At 45.0% G+C, this 26,630-nt stretch overlaps 1 protein-coding gene across 3 annotated transcripts in view; it reads left to right on the forward strand.

Moving 5' to 3' along the window:
* Positions 1-26,630, forward strand: part of HORMAD1 (HORMA domain containing 1) — a 326,846-nt gene that overhangs the window by 218,378 nt on the left and 81,838 nt on the right. For all 3 annotated transcript variants that reach the window (XM_069216936.1, XM_069216938.1, XM_069216937.1), the window contains one exon: positions 3,417-3,483. In XM_069216936.1, coding sequence (XP_069073037.1) covers positions 3,417-3,483 — 67 coding nt within the window. The remainder of the gene's footprint in view (positions 1-3,416; positions 3,484-26,630) is intronic.

Below are 26,630 nucleotides of genomic sequence, written 5' to 3' on the forward strand. Positions count from 1 at the left end.
CCTCTGGTTTTAGGCAGAAAGAGATCCCGGTTTTTCAAACAATGGCAAGTCATAGCATCAGACAAGTGGGTCTTACAATTAGTGAAACAGGGCCACACTTTAGAGTTTGTCCAAATGCCTCCTCTGAATCCTCCTCGCAGAACTTCATTGAAGTATCTAGAACAACTCAAAAGGGAAATCAACAAAATGCTCCTCAAAGGAGGATTAGAGAGAGTACCTCCATCACAGCGAGGAAGGGTTTTTTATTCCAGGTTATCCAGTATTGAATCTTTCATAAATTCACATGCTTGAATCATCCCCGTCGTCGAAGTGGGAGTCCCACAGTACATAAAATAGCAAAAATATATTTTTTTTCCTTTTTTTCTATAGGCTATAATGGAAACACCAGCCACCCATATAGCCTATCCAAGTCCTTTTGTGAAAATGACCCAAACCTGCCTGCTGGCCAATCAGGCACCAGCACCCTCTAGAACACTCTCCAGAGAAGCTCCTTCCCTCAGAATTTCCAGCACGAGAGTGAAAAGATTATGACCTGAGAGGAAATGCAAGCGTCTAAGGGGAGGAGGGCGGGTCGCATGTGAATTTATGAAAGATAACAATACTGGATAACTGTAGTTACAGGTAAGTAACTTGTTTTCTTATCCAGTATTGGATCTTTCATAAATTCACATGCTTGAATCTGAATAGCCAGCAGTACATGCGACCCACCTGCCTCCCTGGAGAAGCTCACCTTCACCTCTTTCTTTTGTCCTGATATACACACTTGTGCTCCGAAATCTGAGGTACTGGAGCTTCTCTCAGAAGGGTTCTAGAGGGTGGTGCCTTCTGATTGGTGGATGCTCAAGTTTGGTCCTTTTTTCTTAAAATGACTGTGATAGACTGTTAAATTAAGAGGCCTAGGGCCTTTAGGTTATATCCATGTCAACACTACTTAGATAAATGTACAGGGGGCTCCCATCTCGACGATGGGGAATGATTCAAGCATGTGAATCTATGAAAGATTTCACCACTGGCAAACTATAGTTACAGGTAAGTAACTAATTTTCTTTCTCTATATGTTCTTGGTTTGTTTGTGTTTTTTGTAGAACTAGCATCCTATGTTTATATTACATGGTTTACCCTGATAAAGCTGAAACAATAAAGTTAATTGAATGAATGCTTAGAAACTCAGGTGCTTTTAACAGATTAGAAAGCAGACCCTCTTCTATGTTGTACTTGGGACTATGAAGGAAACTTCCAGAATACACTGAGTACCCAGTACCATAATGTATTACATTCTACAGTGATGTAATATGCTTCATCAATAGGTATCATTTCCCTATGAAGAACATGCTTTCACAGGTTACTGGTGCTTTAAATGCTTAAGTCTGATCTTTGGCTAAAGCATGTCTCTTTTGAACATCAAATTCCTGGAAAGACTTTTGGGGCCGCTCATTTCTTAATTAGTGCGCTAGGCCTGTAGAAAAGCTCCTTTCTTTAATCTGTCTGAAGTTTTCATTATGAGTGAACCTAGCAATTGTTCAGGATGGTGTTCAATGAGCTTTTAACTTTTATCCAGTATTGGATCTCTCATAGATCCACATGCTTGAATACTTCCCTGTCGTCAAAGTGGGAGTCAAACAGTACATTTAAATACAGTATAGGTCATACATAGCCCATACAGGCTAAAAGAAACATCCTCTTCATTAACTTACCTCCATCATTAAAAAAGAACCAAACCCCAGCCAGTCAGACAACAGCACCCTCTAGAAAACTCCCCACAGAGGTTTAACTCCCTCAGATTTGTCACGTGAAAGGAGTCTCCCTTTGCCCTGCTGAGTTATCCAGGATTTCTGTCAGAAAACAAATATGTAAAGCTATTTCTCTGAATTTCTTCATGGAGTTAGTGGGCAATCACAACATGTGTTACTAGTGGTCCGTTGTTTATCTTTAATCATTTTCTTTATTGTTTTGTGTATTAAAGGATGTATTAAACTCCCGCTCCATACCGTGATCAAGGCTAAGGCCGAAACTCTTTGGGTGAGGTGTTTATTGCCAATAAAAAGGAAAATTCTGAACTGAATACTGTGAGTGTTTGGGCCTTGTCCTGTGACGTTAATGGACAAGTGTACAGTGTTTGGGGCTGCCGTAGCCCTGCCGGGACCGCCGTTTATGTGCTTTGTCGATATGGTATTCGAGAGAGGTGTATATATATATATATATATATTCATTCGATGACGTGTAGCTGCAGATACAAATGCTTTGCATAGTCCACCGTGTGTTGGGCTCGGAGTGTTACAAGTTGTTTTTCTTCGAAAAAGCTTTTAGAATTTCCGAATTGAGATTCACCGGATCGAGAGAAAACACGTCCAAACCCGACGGCTGATAGAAAACAATCTAACAAAGGACTCGATACCCATGCGCACTATCACCGAGAGGAGGAGATACTCGATCTCGTACTCAAAAAAGCTTCTTCGAAGAAAAACAACTTGAAACATTCCGAGCCCAGCACTCGATGGCGGACTATGCAAAGCATGTGAATTTGCAGCACTACATGCCACAAACAGATGTACACTGGGTAAGTGACATTTTCCATATATATATATATATATATATATATATATATATATATATATATATATATATAGTATTTAGGAACTGGGTGGGACTGTTTAGTGCAACTTATCCTTCCTTCCTTCATAAAGACATTTGAGGTCCAGAGAAAGACATATTTTAACTTTTTTGTTTGACTGTGTTAACGTTTAACATGTAATTTTGTAATGTTTGTCATTGTGGAGGCTTTAATTAGAATGAAATGGGCATTAATATTTACATTTGTCCGGACAGGGGACCCCAAATCTATCTTGTCCATAGCCTCAAAGATCCGTAAGATGACATGGACTCCCTAGCTTGTAAACTCACCCAAAGGGGTCAGTCAGTGCAACCAGTAAAGAATGAAACAGTATGTAGCAGCATATCAACTTTATTGTAAAGGGAGGGTAAAGAAACTGTTCAGAAAGTCAAAAGGCAAATGCAGGGTCTCTGTTTCAGCAACAAAAGAGCACAACTCATTTCTCCTTTGATCCAATCAGTTTTACCTTTTACTTTCACCCTGCCTTCTGGTTCCCGACTGCTCTTGCAGGGTTCAGTAATGAGAAGGAGAAGAGAGGAAAAGAGCGCCCGGGAGGAGCTCGTACTTCATGAAAAGTGAGAGTGTCTTTAATATTAAATTGTGAGTGCATTGTCTTCTTGGTTAACAGTGTCCCTGTTGAATTAAATTTGAAAACTGGTACAAATTGATTATTCAAGTTGTGTTAGAGAGCTTGAAAGTGGAATTTACTTGGTTTAAATGTTATTTTTTGAAATGTTGCTGAAAATATTTTCTACTTGGAAAAAACAAAACAATATGAAATGCAACATGTTTATATTATCTGTAGGAGGATGTGAGCTCTGAATTTAAGTTGGAAGAGATGACAAAAGGGACTGAAGATTTCAAATTGGAAGGTAAAATATGTAAGCAATTTAGGATTGTGAACAATATTTGTATGGGTGTCATAAAGATGCGTAACATTCACATTACAATAAGAGTAATCCAGAATTCTGCAGGTTTTAAATACTTCAGGTCTTCACTGTGGTTCATATTTTTTGCACCTTAAAATGTTGGTATTCCTTATGATTTATTGTGATTAAGCACTAGTTATAGCACGTCCATATAAAGCATATTTGTACTAAATGATATCTATGTATCTTAACCATTGGATTCCAATGTAGGAGATGATAGTAATGGTTCCAGAGAAGGATGTCCTCTGTACCACAGTCACGACCAGTATGACCACACCAGTTGTGCCTCATACTACCAGCTGCTTACTTCCTATGTCCCAAGTTATTGGGGAGTATTTGTTAGAAAGGTTGAAGAGCTGCCCATAAAGGGCAGCCACATTTGAAATGCATACACCCTTACTTCCACAATACTGAGTGTGGTTCCGGGTTTGGAAGTTCTAACCCTAATTTAATGTTCCAAGTAAACTCACTGTTTACGTCTAATGACCGTGAAATGGAGACTTTTCTCGAGGCTACTAACAAGTGCTATTTGTCTAGTCTCTTGATGCAGGACAAAGAAAGTAGGCCACAGTGCTCGTTTTGACTCAGTCTTTGAACGCAAAGGTAGTCGAGAAAAGGGTGGGTGTAGTAAAACTCTTCCTACCCACTCGAGATCCAGATTGCCTATGAAAGGTACCTTGTGTGCAGGGCATCATACATTAGGAAATGTGGAAGACAGTTGTTGTTCACCTCCCCACACAGGGATGAGAAATAGTGAGGGGAACTGTGTGGGTACATGAGGGAGGATAAGCCAGGTAAACAGCAAGTAGGGTACAAATGGAGTGGTGTTTGCGCAAAGCAGCAGGGGAGCTGTGGCACTTAGGAATAAGTGTTGAGACCATACCCTGATGTGGTCTGAAACCGCGACAAATCAGCTTTCCAACCCATGAACAACATTTCTGGGAGCAGTTTTGGACACATTCAACAACAAGGCAACTCCTACGTGAGAGAGGCTGAAAAAGCTTATATCCCTGTCCAGGCTGGTGTAAAAAAGAAAGTCTGTTTCAGTTTGCCTCTTCAGGTCCCTGTTGGGAATGATATCCTCCTGCATTCCACTGGTGCCATTCTGTCGTCTCAAAATGTGACCCCTCCAGGAACAGCTGGACCTTCAGTGGACGCAGTCCAAAGGTTCTTTCAATGATATAATTAGGATAACGAAACCCATGATAACATCTCTGACTTGGTGGACTCAAGATTCTCACTTGTCGTGGGACTATCTTTTTTCCTCCAACCAGCTCCATGGGTGATCACTACAGGTTCATCTCTCGAAGGTTGGAGAGCCTTCCTTCAGCACTTACAAGTCAGGGGCAAATGGAAGCCACATCAGAGGTCTTTTCACATCAGTTACCTCGAATTGAAGGCAGTCCGCCTAGTGCTTCGCGTTTTCCTTCCAAAGATAAAGGGCTCATCAGTACTTATTCGGACAGACAACACTACAACAATGCATTATGTCAACAAGCAGGGAGGAACAAGATCTCTCCTCTTATCAAGAGAATCTTGGCGCATTTGGAACTGGTCCATCAGTCACAGAGTAATTCTTCGAGCAGAACACGTCCCGGGCGCTCAGAACGCCATAGCGGACTCTCTGAGCAGGTCGGTGTCATCCAACCACGAATGGGAACTGGGTCAGGGGGTGTTAAATTGAGTTTTCTCCCTATGGGGAAAACCAAACCTGGATCGCTTTACCACCCCGTGGAATGCAAAATGCTGGTTCTTTGAAAGTCTGGATCTCCATCGGGGCTCTTGGGGTAATACGTTTTCAATGGCATGGTCAGGAATTTATGCTTACGCTTTTCCTCCCATTCCCCTCGTACCGAGAGTACTGGCAAAGATCAAGAACGAACGCTGCAGACTTCTCCTGATCGCTCCGGCATGGCCTTTGCAGTATTGGTATACAGAGCTGCTTCTCCTCTCAGAGAGCCACAGCATCCCTCTTCCAGTGATGCCGTTTCTCCTAACAATGAGCGTGGGCCAAATTCTCCACCCAGATCCAGCTTCACTTCACTTCACAGCCTGGCTCCTGAACACCATGAATTTGCACACCTAAATATTCCTTCAGACTGTAGAGTCATCCTCGCCAGAGCTGCAGCTGACAGTACCAATCGCCTGAAGTGGAGAAGATTTTGCACAGGCTCAAGTACTTCCTTTCTCTTCGCCGGAGCAGATACTACCTTATCTTATCCATCTGGCCAGATCAGATTTGGCAAACTCTTCGATTCTGCTATAGGTGTAAGGACAACGCACCTCCTTTGTGGTCCGCAAGGGTCATAAAACTATTTCTTAAAGGACTTTTTTGATCTTTCCCACCAGTCAGGCCACCTCCACCGCCATGGCAGCTTAACCTGGTTTTGTCCTAATTAATGAAACCTCTGTTCGAACCGATTCACAAAGCAGACTTAAAAATGTTATCCTGGAAAGTTGCTCTCCTTCTTGCTCTTACCTCAGCCAGAAGAGTGAGTGAGATCCAAGCATTTACTATCCAAGACCCTTTCTTACAGTTCAAGAGAGACAGGGTAGTCTTACGAACAAATCCAAAGTTTATACCTAAAGTTCCCTTGGATTTCCACATTAATCAACCGGTGGTGCTTATTTCCCAAATCCTTCAACACCATTGGAACAGGCTCTTCATTCATTGGACGTTAAAAGGTGTCTCAAGTTTTATCTGGACAGAACTAGACATTTTAGAAAATCAAATCAACTTCTTGTGGCATTCAGTGCTCCTAGAAAAGGCCAGCCGTTGTCCAAGCAGGGGATTGCAGGATGGATAGCCTCTGCTATTGATTATTTTAATAGAGTGGCAGAAAAACCTCTGCACAGACCAACTCATGCACATTCAACAAGGGCAATGGCCGCATCCACGGCGCTCTTCGCAGGCGTGCCCATTGAAGACATTTGCAGGGCGGCCACCTGGAAATCAACTCATACGTTTGCAAAGCATTATTGTTTGGAAGAAACACCACAGGGTGATGTAGCAGTAGGATAAGTAGTATTGCGACATTTATTCTGGTAACGGTTGATTTTTTTTTTTTTTTTCCCGCCAGCCCAGTATGTGTTGCACACATTGTATAACATTGTATTCTTCTCTTGATAATTCACTATTTATAATTTATCATGCTACACTGATTTTCTCTTCGCATATTAATTGCTCATTTCATGTATTTTCTTCTCTCATTCATGGTGATGTTTATTTCAGTGATTGTGGTAATACTTATCATAGAATGTGCTTCATTACTGCTTGCTATTCTGATTCAAGCTTGTGAATCTATGAAAGTTCCAATGCTGGAGTAAGAAAATTAGTTACTTACCTGAAACTGTAGTTCTCCAGTACTGGAATCTTTCATAGATCCACATGCAACCCTCCCTCCTCCCCTGGGAAGCTCACTGTTATCTTTTCTCTTAAGTACTCGTGCTTTTGAAAATCTAAGGGACTGGAGCTTCTCACCGGAGGGTTCTAGAGGGAGGGGAAGCCCGATTGGCTGATACTTGGGTTTGGTCCTTTTTTCTCAAGGAGACAAGGATAGGCTACTAAGGTGGAAGCCTTTGGGCCTTTTTTTCCATTATAGTTGCTACTACATTGTTATTATAATGTACCGGGGACTCCCATCTCAACCACTGGGAATGATTCAAGCATGTGAATCTATAACAGATTCCAATACTGGAGAACTACAGTTACAGGTAAGTAACTAATTTTCTTCTCTTGTCCAAAAGAACAACAGAGTGACAGATCTAAAATAGCAAAAAAAGTAGGTCCTGGTCGAAGTCGAGAGGTAGGACATCGAGAAAAATACCTGTTTGTTTCCAGTCAACGTCTAGAATGCTGTCGAAAGTGCTCAGTGTCGGAGCACAGCAGGCACTCGCCTTCGAAAGCCACATCGCTGGCAGGAAGGCACTGCCCCCAACGTTGAGACACTTGTCGACCCCCAAGACACACTTCATCATCGAGGTCAACAGCAGCTCTCCCTACTAAAATGCCACTCGTTAGCTGCTAGGCATCGACGGCTGAGTTCATCTGCTCTGGCGTGCAGATAACCTGCCAAGTGTTGAACCACCAGGGTTATGCCCGGCTGTTCCAGCCATGTCCAGAGTTGCAGGGCTTCTTGGCAAGGGGTCCCCGACCCCACCCCGCCTTGATTGTTGTAGGACCACATGGCAGTGGCGTTGTCTGTGAACACCTGCACCAACTTCCCCTTGGGAGAGGGAAGGAATGCTTTCAATGCTAGCCGGATCGCAGGGAGTTCATGTGGATTCCAGATTCTGCCGGAGACCAGAGTCTCCTGATCTCCACCTCTTCCAGATAACCGCCCCATCCCAAGAGTGACGCATCAGTCACTACTGCCAGATCTGGTTGGGAAGTGAGAGGAGTCTGTCTTAGACCCAATTGCAGTTTGTCAGCCACCACTCCAAGTCTTATGCAGTTCCTCGAGATGTGGATGATGTTTGGAGAGATTCCCTAGATGCTGTGTGTAGGAAGGCTGGCTTGGTGTGTGGTGGACACCTGCGGTGTTTGCACCTTATAGCAGGTCCAGGCAACCCTTATTAGCTAGTGAACGGTGTCTAGAAAGCCAGGGCTCTCTAATGATAGCTGTAGTGAGCAGCCAAGACTTACTTAGGAGGAATGTAAAGCACTTGCAATACCACAATAGTCACACAGCATATTATCTCCCATGAAAGGGACCACACAGTGTTTTAAACATAAAGGTACTTTAATATACTTACTCTGAACTAGATTACTATTGGCAGACCCCCCATCTGGAGGTAGGTTTACACTGTAAGTACCATGAATTGGCATAGAAGAACAACAAGCCTTGGTAAGAAATACCAGAAAACAGCTAGGGCCCTATAGAGGGGCGAAACCATATCCAAATATAGTGGAATGCGAAGTTAGGTTCCCCACCCAAGGATGTGGAGTAGTTAGTAGGGAGCTGGGAGAACTTGGAACACCAAGAGTTGAGTACCTAGATGACCCCCAGTGACCAGGAGTGCAGAGATAAGTTACCAGGTCTTCCCATAGACTTAGAAGGGGAGTTGGAAAAGGAAGTTTGCAAGAACAGGACCATTTCAGTGGAACCCAACGGTGGATTCATAATGAAGAGAACCTGCAAAGGAAGGGGACAGAGACCAGTCCACGCAGGAATGTTCAGGTGGGTCAGGAGCCACTGCCCACCCTTATGTGGGAGAGGATCCAGGTCATCCATGGAAGAGGAAGGTCAGCTGTGGACCCCAGGAGCAGCAGAGGAGTCCCTGAAGTTGTGCAGAGGCTGTCCCAAGTCGGTCACCGGGTTTCAGACGGGTCAGTGGTTAGGAGGACCACCAACAAACCTTGGCAAGTACAAATCCGGGCAGAACAGGATTTGCTGAGCTGAAAGGGACCAGCAAGATCCAGGGGACTCAGCCCTTGGAGGGGGGTCCGGGCTGATCCACAGCAGTCAGGAGAGCCAGCAGAAGCAATCAGAACCCCCACAGCCAACCCACTGGCAGCAGGCACAGTAAGTTGCAGTGAGGTCCAGTCAGCACACCTGAAGAGGAGTCCCACATCACTGGAGCAGCAGAGAAGAGACTGTCCTTCCAAGGATGAAGTTGGGGAGGCCGGGGCTACTTTGAGCCAGAAGGTCCCTCGGAGCAGGAGTCAACAAGCCTTGTTTGCTGCAAGCGTCGCAATGCACAGGGATTCTGTCTGGCTGGGAGAGTCAAGGACTCACCATCTCCCAAGTTGGACAGAAGGCAGAGAGGACCACTCAGAACACCCACCTGTGTTGTAGGATCTACACAGTTCCAGCAGAGAGCAGATCCCAGCAGCTGGACGTTGTACCTTAGGTGCCTGTGGATGCAGGGGAGTGACTCCTTCAATCTGAGGGCGATACCTTCTTGCTTCTTTGGTTGAGCTGAAGTCTTGCAGACTCCAGAGGATGCACAGTTGTGGAGATGTTTCTATTGCTGGAAGGAGCTGGAGAAACAATATTGCAAGGTGAGGTTGCAGGCTTGTTTGGTTCCTGAGAAGTCCAGCAGCGGTCCTGGTGGCCAGGAGTAGAAGAGATCAATGCAGAGGAGTCCTGGTGGAGTTTTGCATGCCGAACCTGGGTGACCCACCCTCAAGGAAGTCCCTAAATAGTCCTAAAAGGGGCCTTGGTCTGCAGGGTGACCAGCTATCAGATGGGGTCACTGATGTCAGCTACCTGTCCTGACCAACCAGAGTCTCCCAAGGGCCTCTGCACATCTTGTTTCCAAGATGGCAGAATCAAGTGGCCTCCTGTAGGAGCTCTGGGCACCACCCTTAGGGTGGTGACGGATATGGGAGTGGTCACTCCCCTTTCCTTTGTGCAGTTTCACACCAGAGCAGGGACGAGGGGTCCCTGGACTGGTGCAAACCAGATTATGCAAGTTGGGCACCAAATGTGTCCTTCAAAGCAGGCTGGTGGCACGGGGAGGGTACCCCTTCCCAGCTTAGTAACACCTATTTCCAAGGGAGAGGGTGTTGCATCCCCTCTGCCACAGGAAATCCTTTGTTCTGCCTCCCCCTGCTTGAGCTGGTCAAGCAACAGGAGGGCAGAAACCTGTCTGAGGTACTACAGCAGCATGGGCTGTTCACAAACCCTGGAAGACTGGTAGGAGCAGTACTGGGGGATCCTCTAAGTGCTTGGAATCATGCCACTAATACTTGCATTAGTATTGGGGTATGATTCTGACATGTTTGATACCAGACATGCCTAGGTTCAGAGGTTCCATTATGTAGCTGGACCAGAGGTAGTGAGTGACCTGTGGCCAGTACATGGGTGAAATGGCTTCCCCGCACCTACGAGGTCTAATGCATTGGAACTGGAGTTCGTAGGGGCACCTCTGCTCATGCAGGAGTGCCCTCACATACAGGAACCTGCACCCGGCCCTTTGGGCTGAAAGGGCCTACCATAGCAGTGACTTACAAAGACCTGGTGTAGTGACCAGTAGTGAAAGGGTGCATGCACCTTTTTCACGCAGGCTGCAAAAGGCACCATGAGTGGCATAATACATGCTGCAGCCCATGGGGGGGGGTCAGGGGGTCGGGGGGGGGTGCTGGTGTACCATTTCCATAGTAGTTTTTACAAAGCTTTTGTCATTATTTTTTTTATAAATACAGAAATATCATATTTTGCTAAATCATATTTTTGACAGTTTTGCGTGTCACAAGATATTTGTGTTCAAAATATATTGTCATACAACCATGTCAAACACTTTCACAGATGAAAGATCTTCGGATGCCAGAGGACATTGTGTTGTAGAAGACCTGAATAAGTCACCTGAAATAGGAGTCTCTTGGCATCAGCTCTCTGAAGAAGCACCTTTCCTCACTTGGGGCTCCACTGTTTACTTTCTAGTCAAGCTTAGCATGTCAATCAGAAAGCTGAGCGGGCTTCCTCTGAATCCACTGTGACAAAAAAAGAAGGCCATACTTTGAGAATACTTTCTCCATAATGAGGGTCACATCATGCAAATAAGACCTCAGCATTAGCGGAGGCTGCACCCACAGGATCTTATCCTCTCAAGCAGATGCTCTTACACATACCGGACTCTTGCTGCACCACTAGTATTGGCTTGGGGAGCATTGTATAGCAGCACAATGACTCCCTTCAGGTTTTTACATCCTCTGAAACCAGTTGCTGCTGTTTCTTGGAGAAGTGAATGATTGTTGGGTGGCAGAGTTTAAAAATATTCAGTTTAATTTAATTCAGAAGCCCTTCGCTTTGAAAGACCCAGGCATCTGAAGTCAGACTTTGCACCTTGTAAATAATCATTTTAGCTTCTTAACACCTTTACTATGAAAGACGTGGTGGTAAAAATGTCCTTGGAGACTTCCTGTGCCTTTGTATGGGTCTCTAATAATACACTACTTCCTCTCTTGCCTTTCATAATGTAGTTCTCTTGTAGGGGATTTCCATGTATAGTAATAAGCACTGAATACTTCTGCGCGCCTGCGGGGACCCCGGAGCACTGATGTGAAGCATATTCTTAAGTGCAGATACCAGCCCTTTGAAAAAGGTCTGTCAAAAACCACTTAAGAATAACACTGTGCAGCCCATGTGAACAGCTACACAGGCCAAATTGTTGAAAAGAAAGCAGCTGCAGTGTAAATTCACGTTCAAACACCTATTTATTGTAGAAATGTAATAAAAAAATACATTCTCATACTTTATTTACACCTCCTGAGAATAAAACAATGCAGGGCAGTGTAGCCCATAGGCTGCCATTATACAGAATGTAAATAGAGCTGTGCCTTTAAGAAAGTAAAGTCTTCCTGTATCCCATCATGCACAGCAAAAGGCAGTTGCCTCAGTTCTTTTTTCCGGATCCTTCTGACAGGACCCTGAAGCATTGAGCTCTACTTCACAAAGCTTTTTTGACAGAAAATTCAATTAAAACCTTTTGAATTTCAATTTCACTCGACGTTTTTAATATTGAGTGAACATTTGCTAACTTTTTCTGTCAAGTTCTGACAGAAATTTAAGGTTTTTCTATTTTAGAATGCCTTCACTTTTTGATAAATGTCCTTCTTGTGGCAGAAAAAAGGCTAAAACAGATCCACACAGGGTCTGTATAATTTGCCTTCCATCCAGCCACAAGCCTGACTCCTGTGACCTCTGTAGAACTTTCTCCAGAAGAACCCTTCGTGACAGGGAGAAAATTCGACTTCAGGCAAGAGAGGACAGGAGAAGAAGTGGTCAATCTGCCACAGAGCGAGGAGAAGGTCAGTCTTCTACCAGGGCTCACCCTGTTTCCTCTGCTACTTCTGCCAGCCCTGCTCATAAACGGCATAGGTCTCCGTCGAGGGCATCGACGTTGAGGCCTGGAACGGCGCCGACATGCTCGCCGTCGAGGACCGGCTCACCGTCGAGAAAGAGGCATCGCTCGACGTCAGCAGCTGTTTCGCCGTCGAGACGGCGTGGACGCTCGCTGTCGAGAAGATCTTGGTCTGGGTCGCCGTCGACGCAACGAGGACGATCGGCGTCGAGGGAGAGTGCTCGCCGTCATCACATCGACGTCGAGAAAGGTCGTCGTCGAGAGGATCTCAGCGACGAGGGGAATCAACGTCGAGGCACCCGCCGTCACCGTACTTCGACGTCGAGGAATGTGTCGACGTCGAGGCGACAGTCAAAGAGACCTAGAAGGGTTTATACCACTTCAGAATCCTCAGCCTCACTCATCCTACTTCCGGCTTCGCATCAGCTCTCTCCTCAACAGCCGCCGTCGCCGCAGACACCAGTAACACCTGCGGCTCCTCTTCCGGCCCCCCCTTCAGTCTGTTCCGATGACTCCAGCGGAATCCATAAGACATTCCAGACATTCCTCTAGACGTTCGTCTTCCTCTCGGTACCAACGACATGAGTCAATTCAGAGAACCCCGCATTCACGTCATAGACATTCTTCTTCGTCTACAAGGGACTACTCTCCAACCCTGTCGGACTCACCGTCCCCGAGAGTGTCCCCCATAGATGACGTGAGCACATTCCAAGAGGTCCTAGTGCGCGGGGCGACCAAACTAAATATCCCGCTGGCGGTACCCGCCCCATTGACCTCAGTGATTTTTGAGACTTTACACCAGAGGACATCGTCAAGACCTTTACTTCCACTGGTTCCGGGTCTTCTTGAACCGGCAATGGATATTTTTCTGACACCGGCCACAACGAAATCTGCTCCTTCCAGACTTATTAAAAAGTATCGCCCACCGGAGCAAGACCCTCTATTCCTAAGATCGGATCCGGTGCCGGACTCGGTGGTTATAGTAGCGGCAATGAAGTTACACTCTACATCACCGTCTTCCTCCTCGCCTCCGGATAAGGAAAGCAGAAAGATCGATGATGCAGGCCGAAAAGTATGCTCTACCGCAGCCATCACAAATAAAGCAGCCAGTGCCACTGCTTTATTAGGAAGATATGATCGTGCTCTTTGGGACTCTATGCTGCAGTTTGCAGAGCACTTACCCAAGGACAAAAGGGAAGATTTCTTGGAGGTCGTGGGTGAGGGTGCCATGGTTTCCAACCAGGTGATAAGCGCTGCTGCTGATTCTTCGGTGCTGTCGGCACATAACTACGCTCATGGAGTAGCTTTAAGACGACACGCATGGTTGCGATTGACATCTCTCAAACCAGAGGCACAACAGAGGATTCAGAATTTACCATTCTCAGGCTCCACCTTGTTCGGCTCTCATGCCGATGACGAAATGTCAAGAATGAAGTCTGAGCTAGACGCTTTAAAAGCGGTAGGCATCGAACGCCCAAAGGGACAACGAAAAGTATTCCGTCCCTACCAGCGAAGGCTATTCACCCACAGCTATCAGGCACCACACTGGATGTCCTCACGTCCCCAGCAGCCAAGGGCCTTCTCGACACAGCGAAAGCCGACAAGGGGTCGTTCCACGCCGCAAACTCAGGCAACTCGCCAGGCTCCCGCGTCTAAGCCCTGAATCTTCGCTTCCCCCTCCTCCTTTACCCACTCCGGTAGGGGGAAGTATCTCAAATCATCTGGACGAGTGGCTACGCATCACATCAGACGCCTGGGTATTGAATATTGTGCGAAATGGTTACGCTCTCAGATTCATCAATCCTCCTCCATCTGTTCCACCCAAACCAGCCAGCCACCACCTCGAAGCTCTTCAGTTAGAAGTAGATATTCTATTACAAAAAAGAGCAATAGAGCCCGTCCCGATCAACCAACGCGGGAAAGGGATTTATTCAAGGTATTTTCTAGTGCCAAAGAAGGACAAACAAGAGTTTCGTCCCATTCTAGACCTAAGGACAGCAAACCAGTGGATTCGCAAAGAGAAATTCAGGATGCTATCCTTGCACCAAATTTACCCGCAACTTCGTCAGGTCGACTGGCTCTGTGCAATAGACCTTTGCGACGCTTACTTTCATATTCCGGTGACCAAGAAACATCGAAAATTCCTAAGGTTCACAGTCGGAAAACGTCATTACCAATGTGCGATAGACCTTCGCGACGCTTATTTTCACATTCTGGTGAGCAAGAAACATCGAAAATTCCTAAGGTTCACCGTCGGCAAAAGCCATTACCAATTTGCGGTTCTACCCTTTGGCCTCAAATCAGCGCCAAGAACTTTTTCCAAATGCATGGCGGTGGTAGCCGCCCATTTGAGGAAGCATAGAATATTTGTCTACTCCTATCTAGACGATTGGCTCATAAAGGCCTCCAACTATCTAGAGGCCCAACAACATTTCAACTGGACTCAACAACTGCTCCAGAATCTCGGTCTTCAAGTCAATCTTCTCAAGTCCACAGCAACGCCTGTTCAGAGGCTGCATTACTTAGGGGCCATTATAGATACAAATCAAGGAAAGGTGTTTCCTTCGGAGGAACGCCGATTATCGATTCTCCAAAAGTGCAAGCAACTAGAGAGAACACCACAGACCACTGCAAGAGTAATAGCCTCTCTACTGGGCTCGATGGCGTCGTGTATCCACCTCGTTCCCAATGCTCGCCTCCATATGAGACCCTTACAGGAGTGCCTGGAGGATCAATGGTGTCAACTGATGGACGATTGGGAGAGCAGAGTCCTTCTTTCCCCCCACGCCTTACAGTCCCTCAAGTGGTGGTGTTCACCCAACAATCTCTTGGCGGGGATTCCTTTCCATCAACAGCCTCCAGCTCAAACCATCGTAACAGACGCATCGCTGCTCGGATGGGGAGCACACATGGATCATCTTCGAGTCCAAGGCAAGTGGTCACAGAGAGAGAGTCTCTATCATATCAACCTGCTGGAGCTTCGCGCAGTCCATCTTGCGCTCAAGGCTTTCCTACCTTCTCTGAAAACGGAAACTCTCCTCCCCCAGACAGACAACGTGGCCACCATGTATTACGTAAACAAACAAGGAGGCACCAGGTCCAGGATATTATCCAGAGAGGCTCAGACAATCTGGCATTGGCTTCTAGCCAGGAACCTGTCGCTAGTGGCAACGCACCTGCCGGGCAGGCAGAATGTTCAAGCGGATGCTCTCAGCCGCGTAATGGACGAGAACCACGAATGGGTATTACACAACAACGTCGTTCGTTCCATTTTCGCACTATGGGGTACCCCCTCTATAGACCTATTCGCACCCCCAGAAAACCAAAAATGCCAAAGCTTCGCCTCCAGATATTACCATCCAGGGACACTGGGGAATGCCCTGTGGATAAGCTGGTCAGGAGCATTTCTTTACGCCTTTCCACCGCTTCCCCTGATACCGGCAGTCCTCCAGAAGCTATCCAATGCTCAATCCAAAATGATTCTAATTGCTCCAGAATGGCCACGCCAATGGTTTCCAGACCTTCTGCACCGGTCACTCAAGCCACACATCAGACTGCCTCATCGTCCGGACCTTCTCACGAAGTTCAGAGGGCAGATATCTCATCCCAACCTCTCATCGTTGAGTTTGGCAGCATGGCTCCTGAGTTAGTGCAATATGGACACTTGAACCTACCTCAGGACTGTATGGAAATCCTAAGAGAAGCATAGCGCCCTTCCACACGATCGGCTTATGTATGCAAGTGGAAAAGATTCTGTGTGTGGTGTTTGGACAACAACGTTGACCCGGTATCCTGTGGAGAGGAAGCTATCCTGCCATACTGTCTAAGTTTGGAAAAATCGGGTTTACAATTGACCTCAATAAAAGTGCACTTGGCGGCTCTAACGGCATATAGAAAGAGCCCCTCTCAAACCTCCTTTTTTAGGATCCCAATTATCAAGGACTTCCTGGAGGGCTTAAAAAAGGTTTTCCCTCCCATTAGGAGGCCATCTCCTCCATGGGAACTGAATGTTGTCCTATCGCGTCTCATGCTACCTCCGATCGAGCCAATACATAAAGCATCACTTCAACATCTCACATGGAAAACTGCCTTTCTGGTTGCAATCACATCAGCGCGTAGGGTCAGCGAAATCCAGGCCCTTTGCGCTCAAGAACCCTACACGGTCTTTCATTCTGCGAAAGTAGTGATGAGGACGCATCCCAAATTTTTACCAAAAGTCGTTTCCGACTTTCATGTGAACCAAACCATTTCATTACCGACTTTCTTTCAAAATCCAACTACCCCTGCCGAGAGAACTCTGCATTCTCTGGATGTAAAGAGGGTTTTGAAATTTTACTTGGACAGGACAAAATGCTTGTGTAAATCACAGCAGGTCTTTGTTAACTATGGCCCAGTTAGAACAGGGTTGGGCACGTCTAAGCAATCATTATCCAGGTGGATTGTTTCATGTATACTGTTGTGTTATCAGTTAGCGAACAAATCTCTTGGTGGCAAGCCAAAAGCCCATTCTACTAGAGGGAAGGCAGCTACTGCGGCCTTAATGAGAAATATCCCTTTGGCAGAGATATGCAAGGCAGCCACTTGGAAATCGGTCCATACCTTTACACAGCATTACTGCCTTGATACAGACGCTAGGGCAGATGCGCAGGTTAGACAGGCCTCGCTTAAGAGTTTATTTGCATGATTCATGTTTTTTCAGTATTATTCTGTCTACTCCACCGCGGTTATGGGGATGGGCTTGCTAGTCTATTCAGTGCTTATGGCTATACATGGAAATCCCCTACGAGAGAAGGAATGGTTTCTTACCTGTAACTCCAGTTCTCTCGTAGGGGTATTTCCATGATAGTCATAAGCAACCCTCCCTCCTCCCCGGTGGAGTTGACATAGAAAAAGTTGCCATAGTAGTATCGAGGTTGGTACTCCAACAAATGTTTTGTTCCTTCATGTCAGGTTACAAGCCTTCAAAACGAACTGAGGCAACTGCCTTTTGCTGTGCATGATGGGATACAGGAAGACTTTACTTTCTTAAAGGCACAGCTCTATTTACATTCTGTATAATGGCAGCCTATGGGCTACACTGCCCTGCATTGTTTTATTCTCATGAGAGGTGTAAATAAAGTATGAGAATGTATTTTTTATTACATTTCTACAATAAATATGTGTTTGAACGTGAATTTACACTGCAGCTGCTTTCTTTTCAACAATTTGGCCTGTGTAGCTGTTCACATAGGCTGCACAGTGTTATTCTTAAGTTGTTTTTGACAAACCTTTTTCAAAGGGCTGGTATCTGCACTTAAGAATATGCTTCACATCAGTGCTCCGGGGTCCCCGCAGGCGCGCGGAACTATTCAGTGCTCATGACTATCATGGAAATACCCCTACGAGAGAACTGGAGTTACAGGTAAGAAACCATTCCTTACAGTGCATCCTCTAGTTTTGCAAGCTGAACTAATTTGTTATACTCCCAGAGAACTCAAGCAGTACATTTTTTGTACTTAGTCTTAAAATACCAACACAAATATTGGTAATATTATTGTCAATAAAAACAAACCAACATAAAAAGATAATGATGTAGGGAGCAAACAAAGAGACAGAATTTCCAAGGACTCTAGTAGTGTTAGTGGGACAGTGATTGAATATTGACAGTTGTGTACCTAGTTTAAACCCAAGGAATGTGATTAAACTACATGTAATCTTAGTTTTTTTTTTATAATGCAGATTCTCCAGTATTGGGGTATCTTTCATAGAGTCACATGCTTGAATCATTCCCCGTCGTCAAAGTGGGAGTCCCACAGTACATAGAAAGCAGTAGAATTTTTTTTTTTTTTTTTTGTAGTCAATGGCAAAATACATCCACTTTCTTAGCTTATTAGCTTCATTAGTAAAGCCCCAAAGTTCAGCCAACCAGGCGAGACCACCCCTTTAGAACCCTCAGCACAGAGGCTCAGTCTCTCAGATTTTCTACTGCATGTCGTGTGTAAGGAAGTCTCCCTGAGCTCTGCTCAGTTTACTTTCTCTTCAGGAGATTTTATCCAGTTTTTTCATTCCTAACTTTGGCTGTACTTTGTCAGCATGTCTACAGTTAAGAAAGGTTTATTTGGACCTTGCAGCACCTGAGGGAAGCTAAGGCTTCATTTTGAAGACCCTCACAAGAACTGTATCTACTTTCTTCATCCTGAACATAAGGTGAAGGACTGCAAGATCTGCAGAACTTTTCCCAGCAAGACTCTGAGATAGAGAAGCCAGACTTCTCCTTTGGCTCCAAAGGCGGAAGTCCAGAAAGTCTCTTTCTGATGAGGAAGACAGTGATACTTCAGTGGCCTCAAAGAAGAGGAAGAGGTCTGTGGAGAGGTCTTCTACCAAAACAAGTAACTCAGTCAAGAGGCTAAATGCGTTTAAATAAAGAGCTGATGAACATCCCTCAACTTCCAGGGAACATGGTGGTAAGGTTCGTTCTGAGCTGTCTACTCCAGCTACCACCTCAAAGAAGTTAAAGAAATCATCAAGCTCCGTGCCACTGTCGGCATCTAAGATTTCCACATTGTCAATGAGCGAATCGTCGACGGCAGGCTTTGCTTCATCGACTCCGACATTTACAGCTTAGTCATCGCTTATGATCATGATTTTATCACCATTATCGGCTACAACTATAACGTCGGTGAGTTTAAAGTATGGTCCCTCACCTGTTGAAATCATCAAAATTTCGAAGAGACCGTTGATGTAAAAAAGGGTGAGGTCTCGATCGTTGAGGCGCGCACCATCAACATCAGCGTCTGCAGGTAAGCTACAAAGCACATCATCGACGACGGTTCCACTGACAGCAGTGTTGACGACGGCTCAAATCTACTATGCCGTTGAGGATGTTTTCACCGTCGATGACATTAGCGTCGACAAAATCTCCGACAATAACCACACCGTTGAGAGCTACGCCATCAACGGCACCACCGTCGACAACACCATCGACGACTGCACCGTCAATGGGTCAAATGTCGGAGTCCACAACCAAGGAGAATGAAGAATCTTCTTTCTTGCCTTTAAGAATTCTAGCAATAAGACGGAAATCCACTCACCAAACTCTCACCTTCTCATACATCACCTATTAAGGTGTCGCCAGCACCTCCACAACATCTGTTTAATGACGACGATGAGGAGTAAGACATATGCTCGGACGATGGTCTATTCCCGGTGGCACGTAGCCCTTCAGACTTGCGCATAAAATGTCAGGAGGAAGATGATGAGGCAGAGAGCGAACAACTGTATCTATGACACTCCTTACAGGAGCAGACACACACAGTAGCTCAAGAGTTGTAACCGGAGCAAGCTGTCCAGATTCCAGTGTCACTGATTGCCAACCTTCAGCACATGATGCAAGATTATTACGCTAGATTTCCTCCACCTGGCTTGAGGACACTAGAAAATCAGTGAGAGCAATATCGATTGTTGACTTTATTTGGGAAGAGGGGCTTAAGGTCATGAAGCTTCCGTCTTCAATCCCAATGTTGCTGCCAAGACTGGACAAGAAGTACAAGGCACCAGATAACTCACCAGCCTGCTTAGTAGGACACCCTAAGCCAGACTCGGTGATACCTCAGAATGCCCAGTGAAGGTCCAGGAATCCGTCTTCTCCACTGACTGTGCCCCCGGATAGAGAGGGGCAGCAGTTAGATTCAATTGGGAAGAAATGTTCAACTATGGCAGCCACCACGGCCAGGGCAGCGAACTCCCGGGCAATCTTGGGTAGATACGACCGTCATATGTAGTCAGACATATCCCAGTTTATAGACTTCGTGCCTGAGGATAGTATAGCGTAAATGCGTAAGATATTGCAGGAAGGTGAGAAGATCTCTGCTGAGATTATAGACTGTGCCATTGATGTCTCATCTACAGGTTTCCGCCAGTTACCCGGGCTGCCGTACTAAGATGTTAGGGGTGGCTGAAGGCTACATCTTGTCGCCCAGAGGTACAACTGAGGATCTTAGACAAGCTTTATGATGGTGAACTATTAATCGGTAAGCATGTTGATGATGCCTTGCAGTCCATGAAGGCAGACACGGAAACAGCCAGATCCCTGGGTGTTCTACAATTTAAAAGGCAGCCTTTTCGAGGAGGAAGAGGGCTTCATTCTTACAGAGGCAGATCAGACCAGTACTGACAGTATCCATCCTACCAAGGCCAATTTCGTTCCACCATTGGTCAACAGCAGCCGCATGCTTATCGGCAACCACAATCTGAACACTTCCTGCAAACCACAAGAGGAAAATCCTCTTTCAAGGCCAAGGATGCGGTGAGAAAACACTGACCTACATCAGTTGCCTGCACCCAACCCCTATTCCAGCACTCTGATAGGGGGTAGAATTTCCAACTGCTTTCATCAGTGGTCCCTGATTACATCAGACAAATGGGTCCTCAATATTGTCATCAAGGGACACACACTAGAATTCCATCAACCTCCTCTGCATGTACCACCAGGAGGACCCCCACCTGCCCATCTAGAAGAACTCCTAGCACAGAATGCCATCTTGATAGGCAAGGGAGCAATAGAGATTGTACCAAGGAATAAGAGGGGAACAGGTTTCGCTTCTTCCTCATGAGGAAGAAGACAGGGGACTGGCGACCTATTTTAGACCTTTGCTCACTGAACAAATTCTTGAAAAAACAATCACTTCGGATGATCACCCTTCAAGATGTACTACGCTTACTCAACCAAGGAGATTTCATGGTGTCCTTGGATCTCCAGGACGCATACTTCCACATCCCTATTCATCCTAGTCAAAGGGAATTCTTATGGTTCAAGGTTTCAGGCACCCATTATCAGTTCAGAGTGTTACCTTTTGGCCTCAGATCGGCCCCACGGGTTTTCACCAAGTTCCTGGCACCAGTTGCAGCCTACTTCAGGCAGCTGGGGATTCAGGTGTTCCCTTACTTAGACGACTGGTTAATAAAAGCACGAACAGCGTCCAAAGCGGCCAGAGACATAAAGACATTCTTATCCCTCTTCAGGGCGTTGGGTCTAACAGTCAACTACCCAAAGTCTTGTCTAGACCCTTTGACCAACATCACCTTTCTAGGAGCTGTTTTGGACATAGAGCAAGCGAGAGCCTTTGCCTCTCACCACAGACGGAAAAAACTTAAATCTCTAGCGAGCCGTCTCAGCCAAAGAAGGTCTACTTCTGTCCGGACTTACAAGTCTTTTCTGGGGATGCTCTCTTCGTGCATTTCGTTGATAGCAAACTGTCGCCTCCACATGGGAACACTTTAGCAACAATTGGACATTCAGTGGAAACAAATAAACGGATCTTTCGACGGGTACAAGATCACAGGCGCTGTCTGCAGGCACAAAAACTGTGGCATTGGGTCCTTCATCATCAGATAACAATCAGAGCAGAACATCTCCCAGGGGTTTCCAACACTTTGGCAGATGCCCTAAGCAGAACTCGGGCCACCTGTCACAAATGGGAGCTCAACCAGGCAATTCTTGACCACCTATTTCGTCGTTGGGGCAAACCCAGTCTAGATCTGTTTGTGACAAGGGAGAACAAAAAATGCCAACACTTTGCAAGCTGGCAACCGCAAAGAGGGTCAAAGGGGAATGCGTTTTTGATCAGATGGTCAGGGATCTGTGCCTACGATTTCCCCCCGCTCCTGCTCATCCCGAGACTTCTCCAGAAGATAAGGAGAGAACGTGTCGACTTCTGTTGATCGCTCCCAGATAGCCGTGCCAGTTTTGGTTCACGGAGCTTCTACTCCTCTCGGAACAGCCTCACATGCGACTGAGACCAACACCAGACTTTCTAACGAGGAATCAGGGGCAAGTCCGTCATCCCAACCCGACTTCACTTCGATTATCGGCCTGGCTCCTGAATTCTATGAGTTTGACAGTCTAGATATTCCTTCAGACTATCGAGAGGTGCTTGCCTGTGCCAGAGACCAGCCTACGAATAACACATACAAACTCAAGTGGAAGAGATTCGGCATGTGGTGCAAAACCTTCAATTTTCACTCTCTAAAGACTTCTTCAGAGCAGATTCTTCCATACCTTTTACACTTGGCGAAGTCAGGTCTCTCCCATTCGTCTATCAAAGTTCACCTAGCTGCCATATCATGTTTCTGCCGTACAGCAGTATTACCATCTTTATGGTCATCCAGGATAATAAAGCAATTTCTAAAAGGCTTGTTCAGGATATTTCCTCCGATTCAGCGCCCTCCTCCTTCCTGGCATTTGAATATTGTGCTGTCCCAATTGATGAGGCATCCTTTTAAGCCTATTCACAACGCCGACCTCAAATACATCTCTTGGAAGACGGCGCTCCTTCTGGCCCTAACTTCCGCAAACCGAGTTAGTGACATTCCAGCATTCACAGTTTCACCATCTTTTCTGCGATTTAAATCAGACATGGTCATTCTGAGGAATAACCCAAAATTAATTCCCAAGGTTCCTTCGAACTTTCATTTAAATGACACAATGGTTTTAAAGACTTTCTTCCCGAATCATCGAACTCCAGCAGAGTGAGCATTACATTCCCTAGACCTTCAGAGGTGTCTGAAATTCTACATACAGAGGACTAGCAGCTTTCAAAAAGCTGATCAGCTATTTATTAGCTATGGCCAACTCACTAAGGGGAATGCTGTTTCCAAACAGACCATAGCACGGTGGATCTCCTCTGCCATACAGTTCTGTCATCAGCTAGTGGGAAGACCACTATCAACCAACGTCAAGGTGCACTCCACTAGAGCGGTGTCTACGTCAGCAGCTCTCTTCGCAGGAGTGCCTCTAAACCAGATCTACAGAGCGGCGACGTGGACCCGCAGCCACACCTTTACTCAACACTACTGCCTGGATGCTGCTGACAGGATGGATGCAGCGGTAGGACAAGCAGTTTTGCACAATCTATTTGCCTAAGGTGAGCCAATAATCTTTACCCGCCATCCTCAAATGTTATTTCCACACTGATATTTATCTTTTATATATAGCTAAAGTATGGGTATGTATATGTTTATAGATATTGATAAGGATATCTAACTAGCTAAATAGATTACTATGTATGTGTGTGTGTGTGTGTATATATATATATATATATATATATATATATATGTATATGTAAAAAAAAAAGATGTTTTCTTAAAGTTACAGAGCTTAACATCTTCTTGTACTGCTGACTATTCTGATTGAAGCATGGGAATCTATGAAAGATACCCCAATACTGTAGAAGAAGATAAGTTACTTACCTGTAACTGTGGTTCTCCAGTATTTGTATATTTAATAGATTCACATGCGACCCACCCTCTCCCCGTGGAGGCTCACCTCTTTCGTCTCTCTCTCTTGAATTCACTAGTGCTGGAAAATCTGAGAGACTGAGCCTCTGTGCTGAGGGCTGTAAAGGAGTGGTTTCGCCTGATTGGCTGAACTTTGGGCCTTTCCTAATGAAGCTAATAAGCTAGGAAAGTGTATGTATTTTGCCATTGACTACAATGCAAAAAAAAAAAAGAAACGTTTTTTTCTACTGCTTTCTATGTACTGTGGGACTCCCACTTCAACGACGGGGAATGATTCAAGCATCTGAATATATGAACTATACCAATACTGGAGACCCACAGTTACAGGTAAGTAACGTATCTTCTTTTGAAGCGTTTGGTTCTCAAGGCAAGATGAGCAAAGTAAAATATATCCTTGGCATGAAATGCTCTGGTTTAAGCATGTATAGAAGCAAAACTGAGTTATTTTACTGTATGTATTTTCACTTTACTGACTCCAACATCAGGGACACTGTACAATCTAAAAATCAATAGATAGTCCTTCCACAGCAATGTAGTTTGACAGTATTTCCTTCGATATTTATGTGATGATTTCTTTGACATTCTTGAATTCTTCACATTTGTTCAATTTTGTGAAGAGAATCTTGTCACATTGCATCCCAATACATGTCACAGTATGAAGTGTGAACTTTAGGGGAGTGCATGACTCATGTTTGCAGTGCCACATGTGTGAAAACAAGTGATCTACTTATAACTTTCACAACTTTATTAATCAGTGATCCCTTTTTCTCCCTTTCAGGTATAAGTAGTGGTCTCTCCAGGGTTGTTTTAAGTTGTGAAGTGAGGTGCATATTCGGATTACTTGTAAAAGTAATTTCTCTTGGGGTCATAGAAGATTAAGTGATCACCATCTAGTTATAGCACATGACTGTTTGGTTGAAGTTAGCAAATTTTTCTTGGTGAAACTTAGATTTTGGGTGGGAGTGTAACAGGTTATTGAGTCACGGTAAAAGACCTTTACTGGGCTTAACTTTCACAGTGTCACTCTTCTGGAAATTACACCTGAAGAAGTCCTCTAGAAAATGGAAGTTAGTGCTAAGGGAGTCCTCTTTTTCTCAGGCCGCTTTGAAAGAGGAGGAATTCTGTTCTATATGCAATGTATGAATACTTGGAACTGGCACCTCACAGAGGAAACTTTGGAAATCTTTGCTCCAGATAACACAGTCAGCACCAGACACAGCTCTCCAAGCTGACTGCACTTATACCCAAGTGCCATAAATAGGTCATGGGAGATGCAGCCAAATAAAGCATTCAATCTCTGCTTAAAGGAATTAATCGTTCTCAGCTTAAAGCTGCTAAGAAAGACTGGGTGGCCCAAAAATGTTAAAAAATGAATTTACCCCTAAAGTTGATTCACCCAATAAACATTATTCAAGCAAGGCAGCTTACAAACCAGCAGCCTAAAAGAGATACACCCTAATCAGCTCCAAGAGTGGTAGGAGAATGGGGAAATAGTTAAAAGCATTCCATGGATTGAGGTCTATGAGATGCATCCCAAAAGGCTCTAGACTCTGCAAGACTATGATGATTGCTTGAGCTGCACCCTGGGTTTTACAATTTTCTGGACTATATTGAAGAATTCATAGATGGAACACTCAGTCGGAAATATAACACATATTGTCTTAGAGTGTGAATTGTGTTCCAAGAGTAGAAAGCCCTTTCTTGAAGAAGTTGTGAAGAGTCTAATCTGAAGATCATTCCAGTATACACACATAAATTTGGAGCTTTCATCATGGCATCCTGGAAAAAACGAAATACAAGTTTTATTGCCTTGATGTCAACTTTGAAGTATCCAGTAGGAAGAAAATACAGTCCTTTTTTGAGTTGTAGACACATGCTTCTGCCTAGTTTGCCTTCTATTTCCACTGGGCACTCATACTTAATTTGGGTCTGTAGTGTAAACCATCAAGTTCAGACGATAATGCAGAGACAAAATGTATGCCCACAAAATCAAAAGGTGGAGTGTGGCATGAACATGGCCATACAGACCTGCATTTTACAACATTTTAGCAAGCCCAGATAGAATGGCTTCATACCGTCTATAGTTTCATCTGAATTTGTCTTTACACCCTTTTCTTCCCAGACCTCCAACATGTGATTAATCCAATCCACCCTTTCCTTCATCTTACTTTATTCTGTTATGATTCTAACAAACTTTTTAACATTTTACACACATTTTATATATAAAGATCTAAATTACGGATTGCCTAGTTAAAAAAAAAGTAAAAGACTCACAAAAGAAACAGAAAGAAAACCAATCTGAACATAAGCAGAAGTATGCATAAGTAGGCTTGTACTTTGGGCGGCTGTATAGGGTCCTGTTAGCAAACTTTTTTATCTTCATAGTTGAGTACTGAGTACCACGGAGTTGATCAGTCTTCTGGGTGTGTTCAATGTAGTGTACTTGGTGGTGGGACACACTGGCTGATCAAAGGATCCAAGAACATGGATGAATGAAAGAAAACACAGAAGTTCTTGCAGACGAGGCAAAGTCAATGAGTTAGGAGGGGAGTGCAATGAAGTAAGTGATGACTTAGGAGCAAATAAGGAAGGAAAGTAGGTGGCCTCAGTTTTCGATGTGTGCAGCATGAGAGATTGTAGAGTCATCCAAAGGTGAGTAGCAACGAGACAGTGGAGATGGGGGAGAGAGAATAGGAAATTAAAGATGTGGGTGTCATCAGCATATTGAAGGTAGGAGAATTCAAAGAGATGGTGTCACCAGCGGACATGGTGAATGAGAAGGTAAGAGGGCTCAGGACTGATCGTTGATGGAAGTCGAAGGTAGCAATTTGTATGATGATAGCTTGATGTCTTCAGTTGCTGAATAAGAGAGGTCATTGAAATAGGAAGGGAACCGGTTTAGGGCTAAACTTATGATGGTAGTGTTCTTGAGGGAGACAAGTAAAATAGAGGGATCTATAGTAGGAATGCCACAGGAAGTTTAAGGAGTATAAAGATAGAGGAGAGTT

This window comes from Pleurodeles waltl, chromosome 12 (genome assembly GCF_031143425.1).
Source record: "Pleurodeles waltl isolate 20211129_DDA chromosome 12, aPleWal1.hap1.20221129, whole genome shotgun sequence".
Classification (NCBI taxonomy): Eukaryota; Metazoa; Chordata; class Amphibia; order Caudata; family Salamandridae; genus Pleurodeles; species Pleurodeles waltl.